The sequence below is a fragment of the Hyperolius riggenbachi genome, chromosome 4 (genome assembly GCF_040937935.1).
Source record: "Hyperolius riggenbachi isolate aHypRig1 chromosome 4, aHypRig1.pri, whole genome shotgun sequence".
In the NCBI taxonomy this organism is placed as follows: Eukaryota; Metazoa; Chordata; class Amphibia; order Anura; family Hyperoliidae; genus Hyperolius; species Hyperolius riggenbachi.
Genome location: NC_090649.1, coordinates 351,720,403 through 351,738,837, shown reverse-complemented (window position 1 = coordinate 351,738,837; position 18,435 = coordinate 351,720,403). Strand labels below are relative to the sequence as shown.

The following is an 18,435-nucleotide window of genomic DNA, read 5'->3' as shown; positions in this document are numbered from 1 at the left end:
CTGTGTACATGGTGCTTGGTGTGCAGGGTGTAGATGTGGTCGGTGGTGCGATGGTTTAGCACAAAACCTTCTTGGCTCTTACTGATAACATTGTGCTATGTGAGAAAGGTGAGGATTCTCTTATTCAGGATGCTGTTGGAACAGTTTTTCCAGTGTGCTGCTCACACAGATGTCTCTGTAGTTGGCTGGGTCATAGCGATCTCCACTCTTGTAAATAGGAGTTATAAGTCCTTCATTCCAGACTTCAGGGAAGTAACCACTTGAGGACCAGAGCAATTTTCTCTGCCCATTCATTTCTCATTTACTTGCATAGACGAATATTTACGGCCCTGGAGCATCAAGTGGGTCACAAAGGCTTTAGACTCAGTGTGGCATCCAGGTTTGTTCCGGAGACTCCTAGAGAGCGGAATAGGAGGGAAAACATACGATGTCATAAAGAGCTCATACACTGGGAACAAGTGCAGTGTGAAAGTGAATGGGAAAAGAACACCTTTTTTCCTCCAGGGTCAGGGGGGTAAGACAGGGTTGCAGCCTGAGTCCAACACTTTTCAACATATACATCAACAAATTAGCCTCAGCCCTAGAGGCCTCACCAGCACCCACCCTACATGACACAACAGTGAAATTCCTACTGTACGCAGATGACCTCTTACTGCTATCACCAACTAAAGAAGGTCTACAAGACAGCCTAGAAATCCTGGAGAAATTCAGCACAACATGGGTGCTCCCCATTAATCTGAAGAAAACCAAAACCATGGTGTTCCAGAGGAAAAAACACAAGGTCAGCCCAGAGCCCGTCCTTTACACTAAATGACTGTGAAATCAGTAGAACTGACAAATATACCTACCTTGGTCTGGAAATCAACCAATATGAAAGTCTTAAATCAGCCATAGAGGCCCTGAAAGCCAAAGCTTACAGAATGTTCTATGCCATCAGGAAAGAACTGTACCGCCTCAAACCAGCAGTGAAGGTCTGGCTTAAAGTCTTTGACAATGACATCACCCCAATCCTACTCTACGGAAGCGAAATATGGGGCCCCATCACCTACCCAGATCAAACAAAATGGGAACCTAGCCCCCCAGAAATATTCCACCTGGAATTTTGCAAACACCTCCTCCAGGTCCATCGGAGTACCTCAACAATGCCTACAGAGCTGAGCTGGGTAGATACCCACTACTGCTTGAGATATAGAAGAGAGTGTTGTCCTACTGGGCCCATCTACAGAGCAGCAGGTCCGACTCGCCCCATTACAAAGCCATGCTGCACAATGAAGACTAAGAAAAGCCATGTGCCCTGAAAGAAGTTGTCAACTTTCTGGTCCCTCCAAACTCAGATCCACAAGTCCCATCAAGAGCCCAGATAAAGCACACCACAGCCAAGAGCAAAGAGGACTAAGTAGATAAATGGAGGAATGAAATAAAAGCTAACCATATACTAGTCTCTACAGAGAGAATATAAAATAGCCCCATACCTGGAAAAGCTCCAAAACCCTCAAGAGAGGAAAATCCTGAACATCTACAGACTGAGTGCTCACAACCTCGAAATAGAGTCTGGGAGACAAAGACAGACATACAAACCCAGGGAGGAGAGACTGTGCCAACACTGAGCAGAAGATCCTTGAGGACGAAAATCACTTCCTACTGCACTGCCCCAAATATACCGCTACCAGGGAAACCTTCTTTACTATGATGGAACTATTTCCAGACTTTCACACAGTGGATGAGAGAAAACACTGCATTCTACTAGGAGAAGAGAAATCCATTGTGACAATCGCTGCACACTATGTCACAGCATGCCACAGACTAAGAGGAGCATAAATGAACTGTAAACTCTCCCCCCCCCCCCCAAAAAAAAAATTTCCATGAACTGCTAACTCACTGCACCCCCACCCCATTTCATGTCCCTCATTCCCCTGCTTTGGCAATGCCTGTATTGAAGCTTGGTCATGCCAATAAGGCCATCTTTGATTTGATTTTTTCTGTTTTTCTGTATGATCCTGCTGCAATATTCTGACATGTCAGCATTTAGGGCAGGACCGGATTTACAACTCCAGAACTTGTAGGCACAGGCGATCTAAAACTTTTAACCCCACCCCTAAAATTAGGCCACACCCATAAGTAAAAATAGTGTGAATTCTAATCCCTGCCTCATGTCACTTATGCTAGGTACACACAATTAAATTTTCTGACAGATTTACTGTCAGATTGAAAATTGCTAACATATCTGATCGATTTTCCATTCACTTCTATGGAAAATGGAGCGGAAATCGGATCAGACATGCTAGAAATAAACTGACTGTAAAACTGTATAGCCCCAACCCCATGGTGTGCAGTGGACAGAGGTGCAGAGAACCTTGACTTATAACAAATAAACAAATCACAAGTATTAAGAGTTTAATAATTTTATTTGTAAACTACCATCACTGTAATATTTTAATTTATGGTTTATAACCATAACATAGTTTAGTATTTATTTTATCAAATCAGGGACACCCCCCCCCCCCCCCTCAAAACAGCCAGGAAACCACTAAAGGCAAAACCAACTCTGCAAATGCATCCATCCGCCACCTTATCAGGAGCATGCCTTTGTAGGGAGGTCATACAGGCACGTGGAGGCCACACACACTACTGAGTGTGACTAATGTCCTTAAAATAATTTTATTTTGTTTTAAGGACATTACATCAAAGTTGGATCAGCCTGTAGTGGTTTTTTTTTCACCTTAAGGGCCTTTTTGCACTACCCTGCGATTTGATTCCTATCGCAAAATGCAAGGTACGTTAAACAAATGGAAACAGCAGCAGCAGCAATTTGCATTAGTTCGATCAGATTGCAATGAGATTTTTAGTCCAAGCGCAATCATCGTCCTGCCACATTTTGGATGCCATTGAGCTCTACTATACTGAGTATAGTAGCTCAATCGCAACCGCATGGTGGAAATTGAAATGAGTTTGTAATCGCCCTAATATGGAATGTGACTTCAAATCCAGGCCACCATAGGTTGAAAAATTTGATTTCCATTGATAATTGATAATTTTTGTGTGATTTTGTTGTCAGCACATTCAACTATGTAAAGAACTAAGTATTTAATAAGAAAATTTCATTGAGATCTACAATGTTTTATTTTTGTGCCCCCTTGATTTGTATGAGTAGTGTATATGGCAGCATTCCTCTTTTTTATCCAGGTCACCGATGCAGGGCTGGAATCAGCCTCTTCTCTCTCCCCGCAGATTGCATAAATGACAGACTCACAGGAAGCCTCAAAGGCCACAGCAGTACGTCAGCTGTTTGCAACAGACCAAAATGCTGCTGTGAGCCATAGAGTGTGTAGCAAAGTGCCACACGGCTCTGCTTTTGGGCTACACCCATTAGCTGTACTGAGCTGTAGGGTGAACAATAAATTGAAATAAAACCAAAACCGCAATCACTAAGATCACCATTTCGGAATTGTCAAAGTGGCGATTTTCGCAATGATGCCATTTCTTCATTGGTGAAGTTTGAAGAAGCGCTTTCAAACTTCCCCCAAGTCCCGGTTTGTGCGGTCAGCAGCATCGGCAGCATTGGACATACCTTCTGCACAAGTCCAATGCTGTCAGTCCTCTCTCGCTGTCTGCTGGCTCTTGTGCATGGCATACTTTCTGGTTCCTGTATGTCACATGACATACAGGAAGTATGCCATGCGTTATAGCCTGCAAAAGGTGAAATAGATAGACAGGCATCACTGGACTCGTGCTGGAAGGTATGACCAGCAATGATGCAGCTCAGGGGAAAGGGGGCACAAACACAGAGGGGGCACATAGAGAGACAAAGTGGGTACAGAGAGACACAGATGGGAGCACAGAGAGAGACAAAGGGGACACAGAAAGAGACAGAGGGTGCACAGAGAGACAAAGGGGACACAAAGAGACACAGAGGGTGCACAAAGAGACAGGAGGACAGAGAGGTGGAACAAACAGGCGCAGAGGGGGAACAACAAAGCATGATTTGAAGGAAATCGTGAATCGAAATTTTGGACAGAAATTACTTATTTAATTTTCCCTAAAATCGCTCAGGCCTAATTAGCTGCCCCATCTGGAGGGCATGATGTGCTGCATAAAGCCTTGGCCTGGGCTCGCCATATAGTGTTAGCCCTCCTGAAAGAGGCTATCCTGTGCCTAGCATGTTAGTATCCATGTACCTCTCATGCCTACAGCAACCATGGCCTGGACAGCTGCCTCTCCTGCAACCCCCCCCCCCCCCCACCCCAATCCTGTGTGGGACACCAACGTGCCTGTATGAACAAACTCAGGGTGACCTCCACAGCCTGGTACAAGAGCAGAGACCCACAGTGGCAATGAGTTGGTGAGTATACTGCCCTTTTTACCTTCTTTCCTGTGTGTGCGCATGTATTACATAGACATGTGTACTGCCTCCCTGCCTGTGTGTGTGTGTGTACTTCCTGCACCCACTCTCTCTTGTGTGTGTTCTGCCTATCATCTATCTTGTGTGTGTGTACTGCCTGCCCTCTCTCGTGTGTTGCCTGTCCACTCTTGTGTGTGTTCCGCCTGAACCCTTCCTCTCGTGTGTGTGTATTGCCTGCTCTATCTCACGTGTGTGTGTCTACTACCTGCCCTCTCTCAAGTGTGTGGGTGTACTGTCTTCCCTCTCTTACGTGTGTGTACTGCTTGCCCTCTCTTACATGTGTATGTACTAACTGACCTCTTTCACATGTGAATGTGTACTGCCTGCACTCTTTCATGTGTGAGGGGCCAGGTAATAATGAAGAACACCAAGTTTGTTCTACTGGCAAGAGGGCTACTACTACCGAGGTAGATTTGACTACCTATACTAAGGAGGGGGCTGCTAATACTGGGGGCACACCTGAAGGGGCTAGCTACCTATACTAAGCAGAAGCTCATTGGCTACATGAACAGTTGGTCAAACTAAGATCAGTGGCACATTAGGGTTAGGGAAGGGGACGTGTCCGGTACCTACACTTGTCTGGCACGACTGTTAAATTTAGGATTGCTTTGTGGTACTTGAAAAAAACAGATTGCTTCTATGAGGACATAGACATGACTAAGCACTCTGTAAAGTAGTGCAGAATACATCAGTGCTATTAAAGTGGAACTGAAGATTTGACTAAAACAAAGAATTTCACTTACCTGGGCTCCTGCCAGCCCCTTGCAGCCGTCCTGTCCCACGCCAAGCGTCCACGATCCTCCGTTCTCACGGTGCATTTTCGTTACCACCGACGTGTAAGTTGTCAGCAACTGCGCAGCTCTGGTCACGCATATCTTCAGTCATGTAGCAATAGCACCCTGCAGGACAGGATCGCGAATAAGGATGCGCGTGGCCAGGGCTGTGCAGTTGCGATTGACTTACAAGTCAGCGGTAACGAAACTGCACCGCAGCGGAAGAACGGAGGATTATGGAGGATCGGCGTGGGACAGGACGGCTGTAAGTGGCTGGCAGAAGCCCCAGGTAAGTTAAACTCTGTTTTAGTCGAATCTTTAGCTCCGCTTTAAATACATAAAATATGGTAGCACATTAGACTGTCAGAATTAGATTGTGAGCTTTTCAGAGGGACAGTTAGGGACAGGAAAACCTACTCTGTAAAATGCTGCATAAGTGGACACTGCTACGTAAATACATATACAGTAGGACATTAAAGTATGGTAGGATTAGATATGGATTAGATATTTTGCCCTCCGAAAGTAGTCAGTGACATGACTATGTACTCTATAAAATGCTGCAGAAGATGTCAGTGCTGAATAAAATACACATAATATGGTAGCACACAGGGTAGTTAAATGCATACAAGAGAAATCACCACCAGGAGACTTGGGAGCAGGTATACAGCCGATAGATGGCTATCCTGCTGCTGCACAAGTCCCAGCGGAGTTAATTTCTATTCCCCCTCCAGGTCCACATGGATGGTGGAGAATGTTGCAATTCGTGTTCCAGCTATTGCTGGCGGCTGAATTAGTGTCTTAAAAGTAACTTCAGCTCCGTCTTCTTACGCCGCTATAGCCGTAATTCCTATTACGATCTGTAGTGGCACCGGCTGCGCCCAAATCTCCTGCGCTGCAATTAACGTGCTCGGTTAAATCGCTCACAGTGCAAAGGTGTAAAAATTCCACGATTGTCAAAGCAGCGCTTTTTGCTGCTGTTACCTACTTCTGCTCCCAGCCTTCTCCTCCATTCCCGGCCTCCACCTTCAGTAAAGTGCATAGCCGCGGGGTGAGCCGTGGTGAAGATATGGCGAGCGTTACCTAGTAACGCTGGTAGCCAGGAAGTGATGTCACATTTCCTGGTACAGGCCCCGTGTTACTATGCGAGTACTTGTTCGCTCTTCACCGCGGCTCCCCCTGCGGCTATGCAATGCAGTGAGGCCATATGGAATTAAAACATTACTGGAGGAGGGGCCGGGAGCGGAGGAGATTATGTGATAGCGGCCAGCGGTGGCAAGGGGGAAAATAGAGGGGGATTTGTCTATATACTGTACACGGTGGGGGGGGGGGGGATTTGGATGGCTAACCTGTACTTTGGCACCTATACACTGGCTAACCTGTACTGTGGCACCTACACACTGGTTAACCTGTACTGCGGCACCTATACTGGATAACCTGTACCACTGCACCTATAGCTGGCTTACCTTTACTGGTGCACCTATAGCTAGCTAATCTTTCCTAGGGCACCTATAGTTGGCTAAACTATACTGGGGACAACTATAGGTAGTCACCTATACTGGGGGAACTCATACTCACCATCAGTGTGCTGATCCATTATTGTGCATTGAAAATCGTGAATCGAAATTTCTGACAGAAATCGTCCAATTCAGTTTTTCCTAAAATCGTTCACAGCTTCATGAAACCCCCGTATAGTTTAGCAAGCTATAGGTGCCCCAATATAGGATAGCAAGCTATAGGTGCCCCAATATAGGATAGCAAGCTATAGGTGCCCCATTATAGGATAGCAAGCTATAGGTGCTCCAGTATAGGTTAGCAAGCTATATGTGCTTTAGTATAGGCTAGAAAGCTACAGGTACCCCCGTATACAAGTAGATGTACAGAGGCGCCAAAAGGATAAAATATGCTAAAATGTTTAAAATATTCGGGTGGCGGCGGTGGACCGGCCATTCAGAAATAGACTCGATGCTGTCGCTTGAGATAAAGACAATTTATTCACCTACTCCACGAACAAAACCGCAACGCGTTTCACGGGCACAATCCCGCTTCATCAGGCATTAAACAACGGGAGTATCACACTAAAAAATGACAGAGATGAAGGCATATCAGAGCGCTAAAAGTGTATGATTGTATCAAACAAATATAATAATCCAGTAAATTAAAGGCAGATATGATGACCCAGGGTGAAGCTTAGTATATCTATTGTTAATGGTAATAGGAGTGAATAACGAAGTGGAGGACAAAATGTTAATGAGAAAATATTTAGATAGTGCGTTTGGATGTGTATTGGTAATGGGAGTAAGCTACAGTCAATGCTGGCAATACAGTGTAAAAAAAGGAAAACCTTAAAAATAGTGAACAGGCATTTGGGGTTCTGGGTAGTGGGGGGTTCATTTGAAAGCTATAAGTTGATTTAGTAAGGAGGGTGAAGGTAGTATGGCAGGGTGAAGGGGGGTTGCAAGTATTGTGGAAAATGCTGGGGGGAGAATTAAGCTGGAGATGCTATTGAGCAGCTAAGGGTTGCATACAGTAAGACAATGAATATAACGTGCGTAAGGGAGTTAAAAAATGACTTACCAACTGCAGGTCCAATATACGCTTGGCACCTCTGTATCATTGTGCCGGCGGTGGACCTTTAAATAGCTATCCGATGTGTAATTGGAGGGTCGGGCTGGCTTATGGTGGGCGTGGGGACAGTGAGAACTGTTAGCCAATGGGTATCTGTAGAGGGTGGGGGTATTTTGATTGAAGTCGCCGAGTGCGACTAGGAAGCCGCGTTAGATTAGGCGAAGGGGCGGTGCGCCGGGAGCGTTGTGCCGTACATGGCTAAGGTGCATGCGTGGAGAGGCAGCGCGCACGCGTCACCACGTTTCACACGCTGACTGTGGGGAGTTCTGTAAGTGCTCTGCGCATGTGCAGAGATGCGCGTCTCCCCCTGTGGCCATATTGATTGTGGGAAAGTGCCAGGGGGCGTTCAGAAGGCATAAAGTAAAAGAAAACAATGAACAATATGTATTTAAATATGTCGAAACACATCTGGGGTTCAAAACGGGCTGTTGGTATCATACTGTAAGATTGTAACAAAGTGAAAATGTAAACGAAGATAGTTATGTGGTATATGCGAGTGGGCTGCTGCCATTCAGTGGTGTATAATAAAAATGCATAATCGATGTATGTTTTAAGACATAGCGAAATATACCATTATTGTATAATGTTATCTGCTGTCAAACACTTTTCTTTGGTTTAATAGGTTATTACATTATGGTTCCACAATATTAGGTACAAAGATGTTTTGTAGCTTAAACTAAGAAGTTGCGTTTTAGGGGACGTTATGGTCGCATAACGTGCCCCTAATGCAACGCATGGTGGTGCGGGAGAGGACGTTAGAGTGAGCCGCGTTAGGCGGCTCTATCCGCACAAGGTCTCCCAGAGTGGCGCTGATTGGCCGGCGGGACCACGTGATGCGGAGCGAGACACTCCGCATCATGTGGTCCCGCCGGCCAATCAGCGGCCGCCAGTGCAGTGCATATTAAGTAGCCATGTGCGCGGCTACTGTAGTGGCATCTCCCCGCCTCCTCTCCGCCCCCACTGAGCATGTGCAAACAGCCTAACGCGGCAGAACGCACAGCATGCTGCACTTTCACTACAACGTGCAGCGTTACATGTAACGCAACGTGGGCACTGTGAACAGCCCACTTGTGTTACATTGCGGTGTGTTGGGGGAGCGTTACAGGCTGCACTAACGTGCACCTGTAACGTCCCACTGTGAAAGCAGCCTAAAGGAAGAGTGATAGCTCTGTGTACATGTATATCTAAATATATAAAAATATCAAAAAACCTACAAACAAATAAGTACATGTAAATAAATAAATACATCAAAAAATAGAACATAAAGGAAATTAAGAGGAATTCATACTCTATCAATTCTTGATCGACTGCATAAAATAATAATAGTAATGATAATAAGAGCAAGTAATACAGATAAAAAGAGAGGACCGGATTAAAAAGAGAAAATGATCGCTGTTAATGGGATAAATTAGTAAATTTTCTCCAGTACTGGAGTACCATCTGGAGTTATAGTTTTGAGAATTTGAATCCAATACATTTCACATTTCTTGAGGGAGTCAAAAAAGTCTGAATGATTGTGTGGAATGGATTTGATGAATGTGATGCGGAATAGTTCAGGATTATTGTCGTTGTGAGTGGAGAAATGGCGTGATACACTGTGTAGGGGAAATTTGTTCAATATATTCCTTATGTGCTGCCCTACTCTACTTCTAGCTAGTTGGGTGGTTCTGCCCACATACTGCAGCTGGCACGGGCATAAAATCACATAGATAATGTATTTTGATTCGCAGTTGATGACATCCTTATTTGATATGTAATGTTAGTGACAAGAGAGGAAAATGGTGAGGTATTGAGGACAGGCTAGGCACCTTTTGTGGTTACATGGTGCACTTCCCGGAGTCAGGGTGGTGGGGGAAAGTGTGGTAAAAGGTATAAAATATAGGTTAGCATGTGGTAGGTGCCTCATATAGGTTAGAAATCTGTAGGTGCCCCAGTATAGTTCAGAAAGCTATGGGTGCTCCAGAACAGGTGTCCCCCTATAGATTTGCAAGCAATAGGCACTCCAGCGATAGGTGTAGCCAGCCGTTACCCGACACTCCCCTCCTAACACCCCCATCCCGTCGATCATGGGGTGCTGCAGCAGGGGAAGAAATGTTGTTCTTACCACTTCGTTTCGAGAACAGCCAGGTAAGGTCCTCCGCTGCACGCCTCTGCTCCTCTCTGCCCTCTGATGAGATTTGGTCCATGGTGTCCTCGGGTCCGGTCCTCTGCTACTTCCACCTGCATTGCCTTCTCCGCTCCTTCACGCCGGTGCTCAGTGTACACCGCTCCGCTCTGCCGCCCAATCTGGTCCTCGGTGTCCTCTCCGGTCCTTGGCTTCTCTCTGCCCTTCTCTCCGTGTCAAAAGCTCCAGTCCTCTTCACTTTAGAGTGCAGGCAGCGCCTCCACCCGCTGGGAACTACAAAAAAAGCCTGCGCCTCCAGATGACAGACATCATGTGGTGCTTCAGGAGGAAGCATCGCGAGATGTTAGAACGATGTGACCACAGAGCAAGATCTGGCCTGCAACAAAACGTGCCGTGCATGTTGGGACCATGTCGCGGCAGCAGAAGCTGGAGGCGTGGCTACAAGTGCCATATTTGGCTATCTTCTTTTTTAACCACTTAAGGACTGCAGTCATAAAACCCTTTAAGGACCAGAGCCTTTTTTTCCATTCAGACCACTGCAGCTTTAACGGTTTATTGCTCGGTCATACAACCTACCATCTAAATGAATTTTACCTCCTTTTCTTGTCACTAATACAGCTTTCTTTTGGTGCTATTTGATTGCTGCTGCGAGTTTTAGTTTTTATTATATTCATCAAAAAAGACAGGAATTTTGTCAAAAAAATGTTTGTTTTTTTTACTGTCTGTGCTGACATTTTTCAAATAAAGTAAAATTTCTGTATACATTTTTGTCCATATTTATTCTGCTAAATGTCTTTGATAAAAAAAAATCCATTCAGTGCATATTAATTGGTTTGGGTAAAAGTTATAGCGTTTACAAACTATGGTGCCAAAAGTGAATTTTCCCATTTTGAAGCACCTCTGACTTTTCTGACCACCTGTCATGTTTTATGAGGTGCTAAAATTCCAGGATGTTATAAATACCCTCCAAATGACCCCATTTTGGAAAGAAGACATCCCAAAGTATTCACGGAGAGGCATCGTGAGTTCATAGAAGATTTTATTTTTTGTCATAAGTTAGCGGAAATTGACACTTTGTGACAAAAAAAAAGAAGAAAAAAAGTTTCCATTTCTTCTAACTTGCGACAAAAAAAAAATGAAATCTGCCACGGACTCACTATGCTCCTCTCTGAATACCTTGAAGTGTCTACTTTCCAAAATGGGGTCATTTGTGGGGTGTGTTTACTGTCCTGGCATTTTGGGGGGTGCTAAATTGTAAGCACCCCTGTAAAGCCTAAAGGTGCTCATTGGACTTTGGGCCCCTTAGCGCAGTTAGGCTGCAAAAAAAGTGCCACACATGTGGTATTGCCGTACTCAGGAGAAGTAGTATAATGTGTTTTGGGGTGTATTTTTACACATACCCATGCTGGGTGGGAGAAATATCTCTGTAAATGCCAATTTTTAGATTTTTTTTACACACAATTGTCCATTTACAGAGATTTCTCCCACTCAGCATGGGTATGTGTAAAAATACACCCCAAAACACATTATACTACTTCTCCTGAATACGGCGATACCACATGTGTGACACTTTTTTGCAGCCTAGGTGCGCTAAGGGGCCCAACGGTCCTATTCACAGGTCATTTTGAGGCATTTGTTTTCCAGACTACTCCTCACGGTTTAGGGCCCCTAAAATGCCAGGGCAGTATAGGAACCCCACAAGTGACCCCATTTTAGAAAGACGACACCCCAAGGTATTCCATTAGGTGTATGGTAAGTTCATAGAAGATTTTATTTTTTGTCACAAGTTAGTGAAAAATGAAACTTTGTGAAAAAACAATAAAAATCAATTTCCGCTAACTTTTGACAAAAAATAAAATCTTCTATGAACTCGTCATACACCTAACAGAATACCTTGGGGTGTCTTTTTTCTAAAAAGGGGTCACTTGTGGAGTTCCTATACTGCCCTGGCATTTTACGGGCCCAGAACCGTGAGTAGTCTGGAAACCAAATGTCTCAAAATGACTGTTCAGGAGTATAAGCATCTGCAAATTTTGATGACCGGTGGTCTATGAGGGGGCTAATTTTGTGGAACTGGTCATAAGCAGGGTGGCCTCTTACATGACAGGTTGTATTGGGCCTGATCTGATGGATAGGAGTGCTAGGGGGGGTGACAGGAGGTTATTGATGGGTGTCTCAGGGGGTGGTTAGAGGGGAAAATAGATGCAATCAATGCACTGGGGAGGTGATCGGAAGGGGATCTGAGGGGGATCTGAGGGTTTGGCCGAGTGATCAGGAGCCCACACTGGGCAAATTAGGGCCTGATCTGATGGGTAGGTGTGCTAGGGGGTGACAGGTGGTGACAGGAGGTGATTGATGGGTGTCTCAAGGTGTGATTAGTGGGGGGAATAGATGCAAGCAATGCACTGGCGAGGTGATCAGGGCTGGGGTCTGAGGGCGTTCTGAGGGTGTGGGCAGGTGATTGGGTGCCCTAGGGGCAGATAGGGGTCTAATCTGATGGGTAGCAGTGACAGGTGGTGACAGGGGGTGATTGATGGGTAATTAGTGGGTGTTTAGAGGAGAGAACAGATGTAAACAATGCACTTGGGAGGTGATCTGATGGCGGGTCTGCAGGCGATCTGATGGTGTGGGTGGGTGATCGCAGGTTAGGGGCTGATTGATGGGTGACAGTGACAGGGGGTGATTGATGGGTGACAGTGACAGGGGGTGATTGATGGGTGATTGACAGGTGATCAGTGGGTTATTAGAGGGAAGAACAGATGTAAATAATGCACTGGCGGATTGATAAGGGAGGGTCTGAGGGCAATCTGAGCGTGTGGGCGGGTGATTGGGTGCCCGCAAGGGGCAAATTAGGGTCTAATCTGATGGGTAACAGTGATAGGGGGTGATTGATGGGTAATTAGTGGGTGTTTAGAGGAGAGAACAAATGTAAACAATGCACTTGGGAGGTGATCTGACGTCGGGTCTGCAGGCGATCTGATGGTGTGGGTGATCAGATTGCCCGCAAGGGGCAGGTTAGGGGCTGATTGATGGGTGGCAGTGACAGGGGGTGATTGACAGGTGATTGACAGGTGATCAGGGGGGATAGATGCATACAGTACACGGGGGGGGGGGGGGGGGAGAATCTGAGGGGTGGGGGGTGATCAGGAGTCCCCAGGGGGGCAGTTTAGGGACTAAAAAAAAAATAGCGTTGACAGATAGTGACAGGGAGTGATTGATGGGTGATTAGGGGGGTGATTGGGTGCAAACAGTGGTCGGGGGGTGGGCAGGGTGGGTCTGAGGGATGCTGTGGGCGATCAGGGGGCAGGGGGGGGGATATCAGTGTGTTTGGGTGCAGACTAGGGTGGCTGCAGCCTGCCCTGGTGGTCCCTCGGACACTGGGACCACCAGGGCAGGAGGCAGCCTGTATAATACACTTTGTATACATTACAAAGTGTATTATACACTTTGTACGCGGCGATCATGGGGTTAACAACCCGCCGCTGCTTCCGAACGGCCGGCGGGTTGTCGTTGCGGGTGGGCGGAGCCCATTGCCGGCGGATGCGCACGCATCAATGCGCGCGATCCCCGGCCCGGAAGAGACCCAGGACCTGACGCCAATCTGCGTTACGTGGTCCTGGGTCTGCCACTTTGCCGCCGCCAATCTACAGTGGGCGGTCGGCAAGTGGTTAATACGATAAAAAAAAAAAAAAAACACCCATAATTATTGGTGTATTCATCAGGGAGATAAAGTGGAAAGTTAAAGTTACTGTATATTCTGGCGTATAAGACTACTTTTTAACCCTTGAAAATGTTCTGAAGAGTCAGGGGTCATCTCATACGTCGGGTGTCATTGCAGCCGGGTGATACGCCCTATCCTGTTACCATCTCTCAGATCTCGCTGCTGAGGACTGCAGTAAAGCAGCGCAGGTGCACATGTGAGATCTGAGAGGCAGAGAAGGAGGTAAATAGGATACAAGGGTGGGCCAGAAGGGTGAAAGAGGCATGTTTTATGGGCACAGCATGATCTTCCATACCGCTCTGATAAACAGGGAGAACTGACCAATCTGCTTAGGGAGAGGTAGAGTTTACCAATCCAACCAGTCAATCACCTGTATACTGTTATATACTGGGTGCCACATACAGTACAGCACCAGTATCTGTTCATACATAGCACCAGCATGGCCTGGTGCACACCAAGCGTTTTTAGTAGAGTTTTCAAAAACGTTGCCGCTTGTGAAAACGCTTGGCTAATGTATCTCAATGGGATGGTGCACACCAGCGGTTTGAGGTTTTTTAGCAAACCGCAAACGTGGCTCCTGCAGCATTTTTGCGGTTTGCAGATGCGTTTCTGCCACAAAGTATAGGACAGGCTCAAACCGCTCTGAAAAACGATAGATCAGAGAGGTTTTCCAGGCGTTTTAGTTACAGTAGCTTTTCAGTAACAGCTTTACTGTAACAATATATGAAATCTGCTACACAAAAATGCTCCAAAAACCGCTAGGCATGTTTAGAAAACCTCTCTGAACATGCCTAGAATTACTCTGAAAATCTGCTTCAAAAACCTAGCGTTTTGCAAATCTGCTAGAGGTTTTTGGTGTGCACTGATGTTTTTTTCATTTTTATTTGGTGTGCGTTGGAAGAGGGGTAGTCTTATATGGTGAGTATATCCCAAACGTATATTTTAACTGGAAAAGTTGGAGAGTCATCTTATACGCCGGAATATACGGTAGTTCCGCTTTAAAGCAGATCCGAGATGAAAAACTAACTATAACAAGTAACTTGTCTATATATCTTATCTAAAGTTTAGATAGTTTACACAGCAAATCTAGCTGCAAACTGCTTTAATAGAATATGATTACTTCTTCCTGTGATACAGTGACAGCAGCCATGTTGTTTGTAAACATTACACAGAGGCAGGCTTATCTGTATCTTGAGCAAAAAAACCTAACCCCCCCCCCCCCCTCCTCCCCTCTGCCTCTGAAATCTCTGGCTAGTAATACCTCCCCCTCCTGCCCAGACTGAGCTCTCATGAGCCCTTGCTACTGTCTGAAAGTGCCTTGGCTCTCTGAAAACCTGTGGGTGTGGCTTGTTTAGTTTACAGGGAATTAGAGTATTAAAACAAAAACAAAAAAGTATTTGGCTTGAGGATTGCCCTATAAACCACAGGAAAGGAACACAATTATGCAAGGAGTAAAAGTTCATCTCAGATCCATTTTAAGTAATATAAGACAACTGCAACCAAACTCTGTAATGCGCCTTTCACACCAGCTGCATTGGGAAAATCACAAGCCTTTTCAAATACAAAACATAACATTTTGTATTTGAAAAGGCTTGTGATTTTCCCAATGCAAGTACAGTAAAGTTACAATTGGAATCATTGAAATGTATTCATACTCAATGCGTTTCAGATTTTCAACAAAAAAAGCCAATTACAGTTCTGCTGCATTTTTCCTGCATTTCAATTGAGGCCAACATAGTGAAAAATTGGAAAATGCAAAATGTGCTTACATTTGCGATTGCATTCCATGATTTTTGGTGAGAAAGAGCCCTAAATGAAAAATCAATTCTACAAAGACTGAACCTTCAAGTTTAAATGTTCTAATAAATTGTGTAGATGTACAAAATGACTTACCAGGTCATTGCCAGAAACTGCAAGATACAGAAGAGAAGTGCCAGCCCTTTCTTGTGCCACTGAAAATACATCATACAGTAAATTTAACTGAACTCAAGTACAGAGCAAATGAAAATGAGATAAATTCACGTACCTACTCCTAGGCACATTAAAGAACATTTGAAAGCAACCTCTATGTGTAAAAACGTTCATTTTGGGTGACATCACTGTGCCAGCCTGTACAGACATGTGTCAGCTGTGTAGGTGTGTGTGTGTGTGTGTGTGTGTGTGTGTGTGTGTGTGTGTGTGTGTGTGTGTGTGTGTGTGTGTCTGTGTGTGTGGGTGTGTGTGTGGAGGTAGAGGGATACCACAACGGCTCGTGTGTTACATCACACGGCGGGCAGGGAGCAGGAGTTGGGCACCACTCGGCCAAGTTAATCCACCAGGCGGATTACTTGCAGAGAAGTTGACACTGGCCAGAGGCCTCTGTATACATGTATGACTATCGGCGGAGGTGGCCATTATTGAACTCCTCGGCTGACTTTAGTCAGGTGTGTGTACGAGGCTTAATAAAATTCGTAGACATTTTATTGTCTGTGACAAATCCCCTTATTTCTTTACCTGCCTTAGTAAAGAGAGTAAAGCCTTAGTTTGGAGATTTTTTGGACTATAAAAACATCTCAATATCCTTGACCAATAATATACAGTGGCTTGCAAAAGTATTCGGCCCCCTTGAAGTTTTCCACATTTTGTCACATTACTGCCACAAACCTGAATCAATTTTATTGGAATTCCACATGAAAGACCAATACAAAGTGGTGTACACGTGAGAAGTGGAACGAAAATCATACATGATTCCGAACATTTTTTTACAAATAAATAACTGCAAAGTGGGGTGTGCATAATTATTCAGCCCCCGGAGTCAATACTTTGTAGAACCACGTTTTGCTACAATTACAGCTGCCAGTCTTTTAGGGTATGTCTCTACCAGCTTAGATGGACAGCGTTTGTGAACAGCAGTTTTCGGATCTTGCCACAGATTCTCGATTGGATTTAGATCTGGACTTTGGCTGGGCCAGTCTAACACATGTATAAAAAAGGAAAAAGTTTGCGCTTGTGTGGATGAATGTGTTGCTGCTAGAGGTGGGGTCGGCTCAGACCCAATGATGAAGGAGAAAATGTGTATAGTACCTCAGCGCAAAAAGGGGTGTGGAACTTGCCCCGGGCTATGCAAGCCCACTCGAGATGTAAGCAGATGACAGTACAGTACCTTAATAGAGGTTACATCTAGCTGCCCAAATACTTGCTGTAATCCCGATCTCTGTATTTCAAGTAATCCCGATATCACAGCGGCGGGGGATAAGAGCTAGCTCGCTCTACCACTTCCTGTTTCCGGTCCGTCAAGCCCTACTGCCAGTAGGGTGCGTGCTGCACTGCAATGTAGTTCCGTGCGCCAATAAAATCACACCGGACAGCCTAAAAAAGAGATAGGCAACATATAGTGCAGAGAGTAGCGAAATGAGTGGCCACCGCTTAGGAATCACTTACTAGAAGCAGAGCTTGTTTATTGCACGTAATAAAACACGTAGACTCCTCTCCCGACTCGAGTTTCGGCTGTATGCCTTCCCCCTGAGGAAGGCATACAGCCGAAACTCGAGTCGGGAGAGGAGTCTACGTGTTTTATTACGTGCAATAAACAAGCTCTGCTTCTAGTAAGTGATTCCTAAGCAGTGGCCACTCATTTCGCTACTCTCTGCACTATATGTTGCCTATCTCTTTTTTAGGCTGTCCGGTGTGATTTTATTGGCGCACGGAACTACATTGCAGTGCAGCACGCACCCTACTGGCAGTAGGGCTTGACGGACCGGAAACAGGAAGTGGTAGAGCGAGCTAGCTCTTATCCCCCGCCGCTGTGATATCGGGATTACTTGAAATACAGAGATCGGGATTACAGCAAGTATTTGGGCAGCTAGATGTAACCTCTATTAAGGTACTGTACTGTCATCTGCTTACATCTCGAGTGGGCTTGCATAGCCCGGGGCAAGTTCCACACCCCTTTTTGCGCTGAGGTACTATACACATTCAGTCTAACACATGGATATGTTTTGTTTTAAACCATTCCATTGTTGCCCTGGCTTTATGTTTAGGGTTGTTGTCCTGCTGGAAGGTGAACCTCCACCCCAGTCTCAAGTCTTTTGCAGACTCCATGAGGTTTTCTTCCAAGATTGCCCTGTATTTGGCTCCATCCATCTTCCCATCAACTCTGACCAGCTTCCCTGTCCCTGCTGAAGAGAAGCACCCCCAGAGCATGATGCTGTCACCACCATATTTGACAGTGGGAATGGTGTGTTCAGAGTGATGTGCAGTGTTAGTTTTCCGCCACACATAGCGTTTTGCATTTTGGCCAAAAAGTTCCATTTTGGTCTCATCTGACCAGAGAGCCTTCTTCCACATGTTTGCTGTGTCCCCCGCATGGCTTGTGGCAAACTGCAAACGGGACTTCTTCTGCTTTTCTGTTAACAATGGCTTTCTTCTTGCCACTCTTCCATAAAGGCCAACTTTGTGTAGTGCACGACTAATAGTTTTCCTATGGACAGATTCCCCCACCTGAGCTGTAGATCTCTGCAGCTCGTCCAGAGTCACCATGGGCCTCTTGATTGCATTTCTGATCAGCACTCTCCTTGTTTGGTTTGTGAGTTTAGGTGGACAGCCTTGTTTTGGTAGGTTTACAGTTGTGCCATACTCCCTCCATTTCTGAATGATCGCTTGAGCAGTGCTCCGTGGGATGTTCAAGGCTTTGGAAATCTTTTTGTAGCCTAAGCCTGCTTTAAATTTCTCAACAACCTTATCCCTGGCCTGTCTGGTGTGTTCTTTGGACTTCATGGTGTTGTTGCTCCCAATATTCTCTTAGACAACCTCT

At 45.5% G+C, this 18,435-nt stretch overlaps 1 protein-coding gene across 5 annotated transcripts in view; it reads right to left on the bottom strand.

Annotated features, from left to right (window-relative positions):
- Window positions 1-18,435, bottom strand: part of SFT2D1 (SFT2 domain containing 1) — a 515,985-nt gene that overhangs the window by 170,911 nt on the left and 326,639 nt on the right. For 3 of the 5 annotated variants that reach the window (XM_068231912.1, XM_068231914.1, XM_068231915.1), the window contains one exon: window positions 15,537-15,595. The exons of the other annotated variants lie outside the window; for them this stretch is intronic. In XM_068231912.1, coding sequence (XP_068088013.1) covers window positions 15,537-15,595 — 59 coding nt within the window. The remainder of the gene's footprint in view (window positions 1-15,536; window positions 15,596-18,435) is intronic. 5 annotated transcript variants of the gene reach the window in all.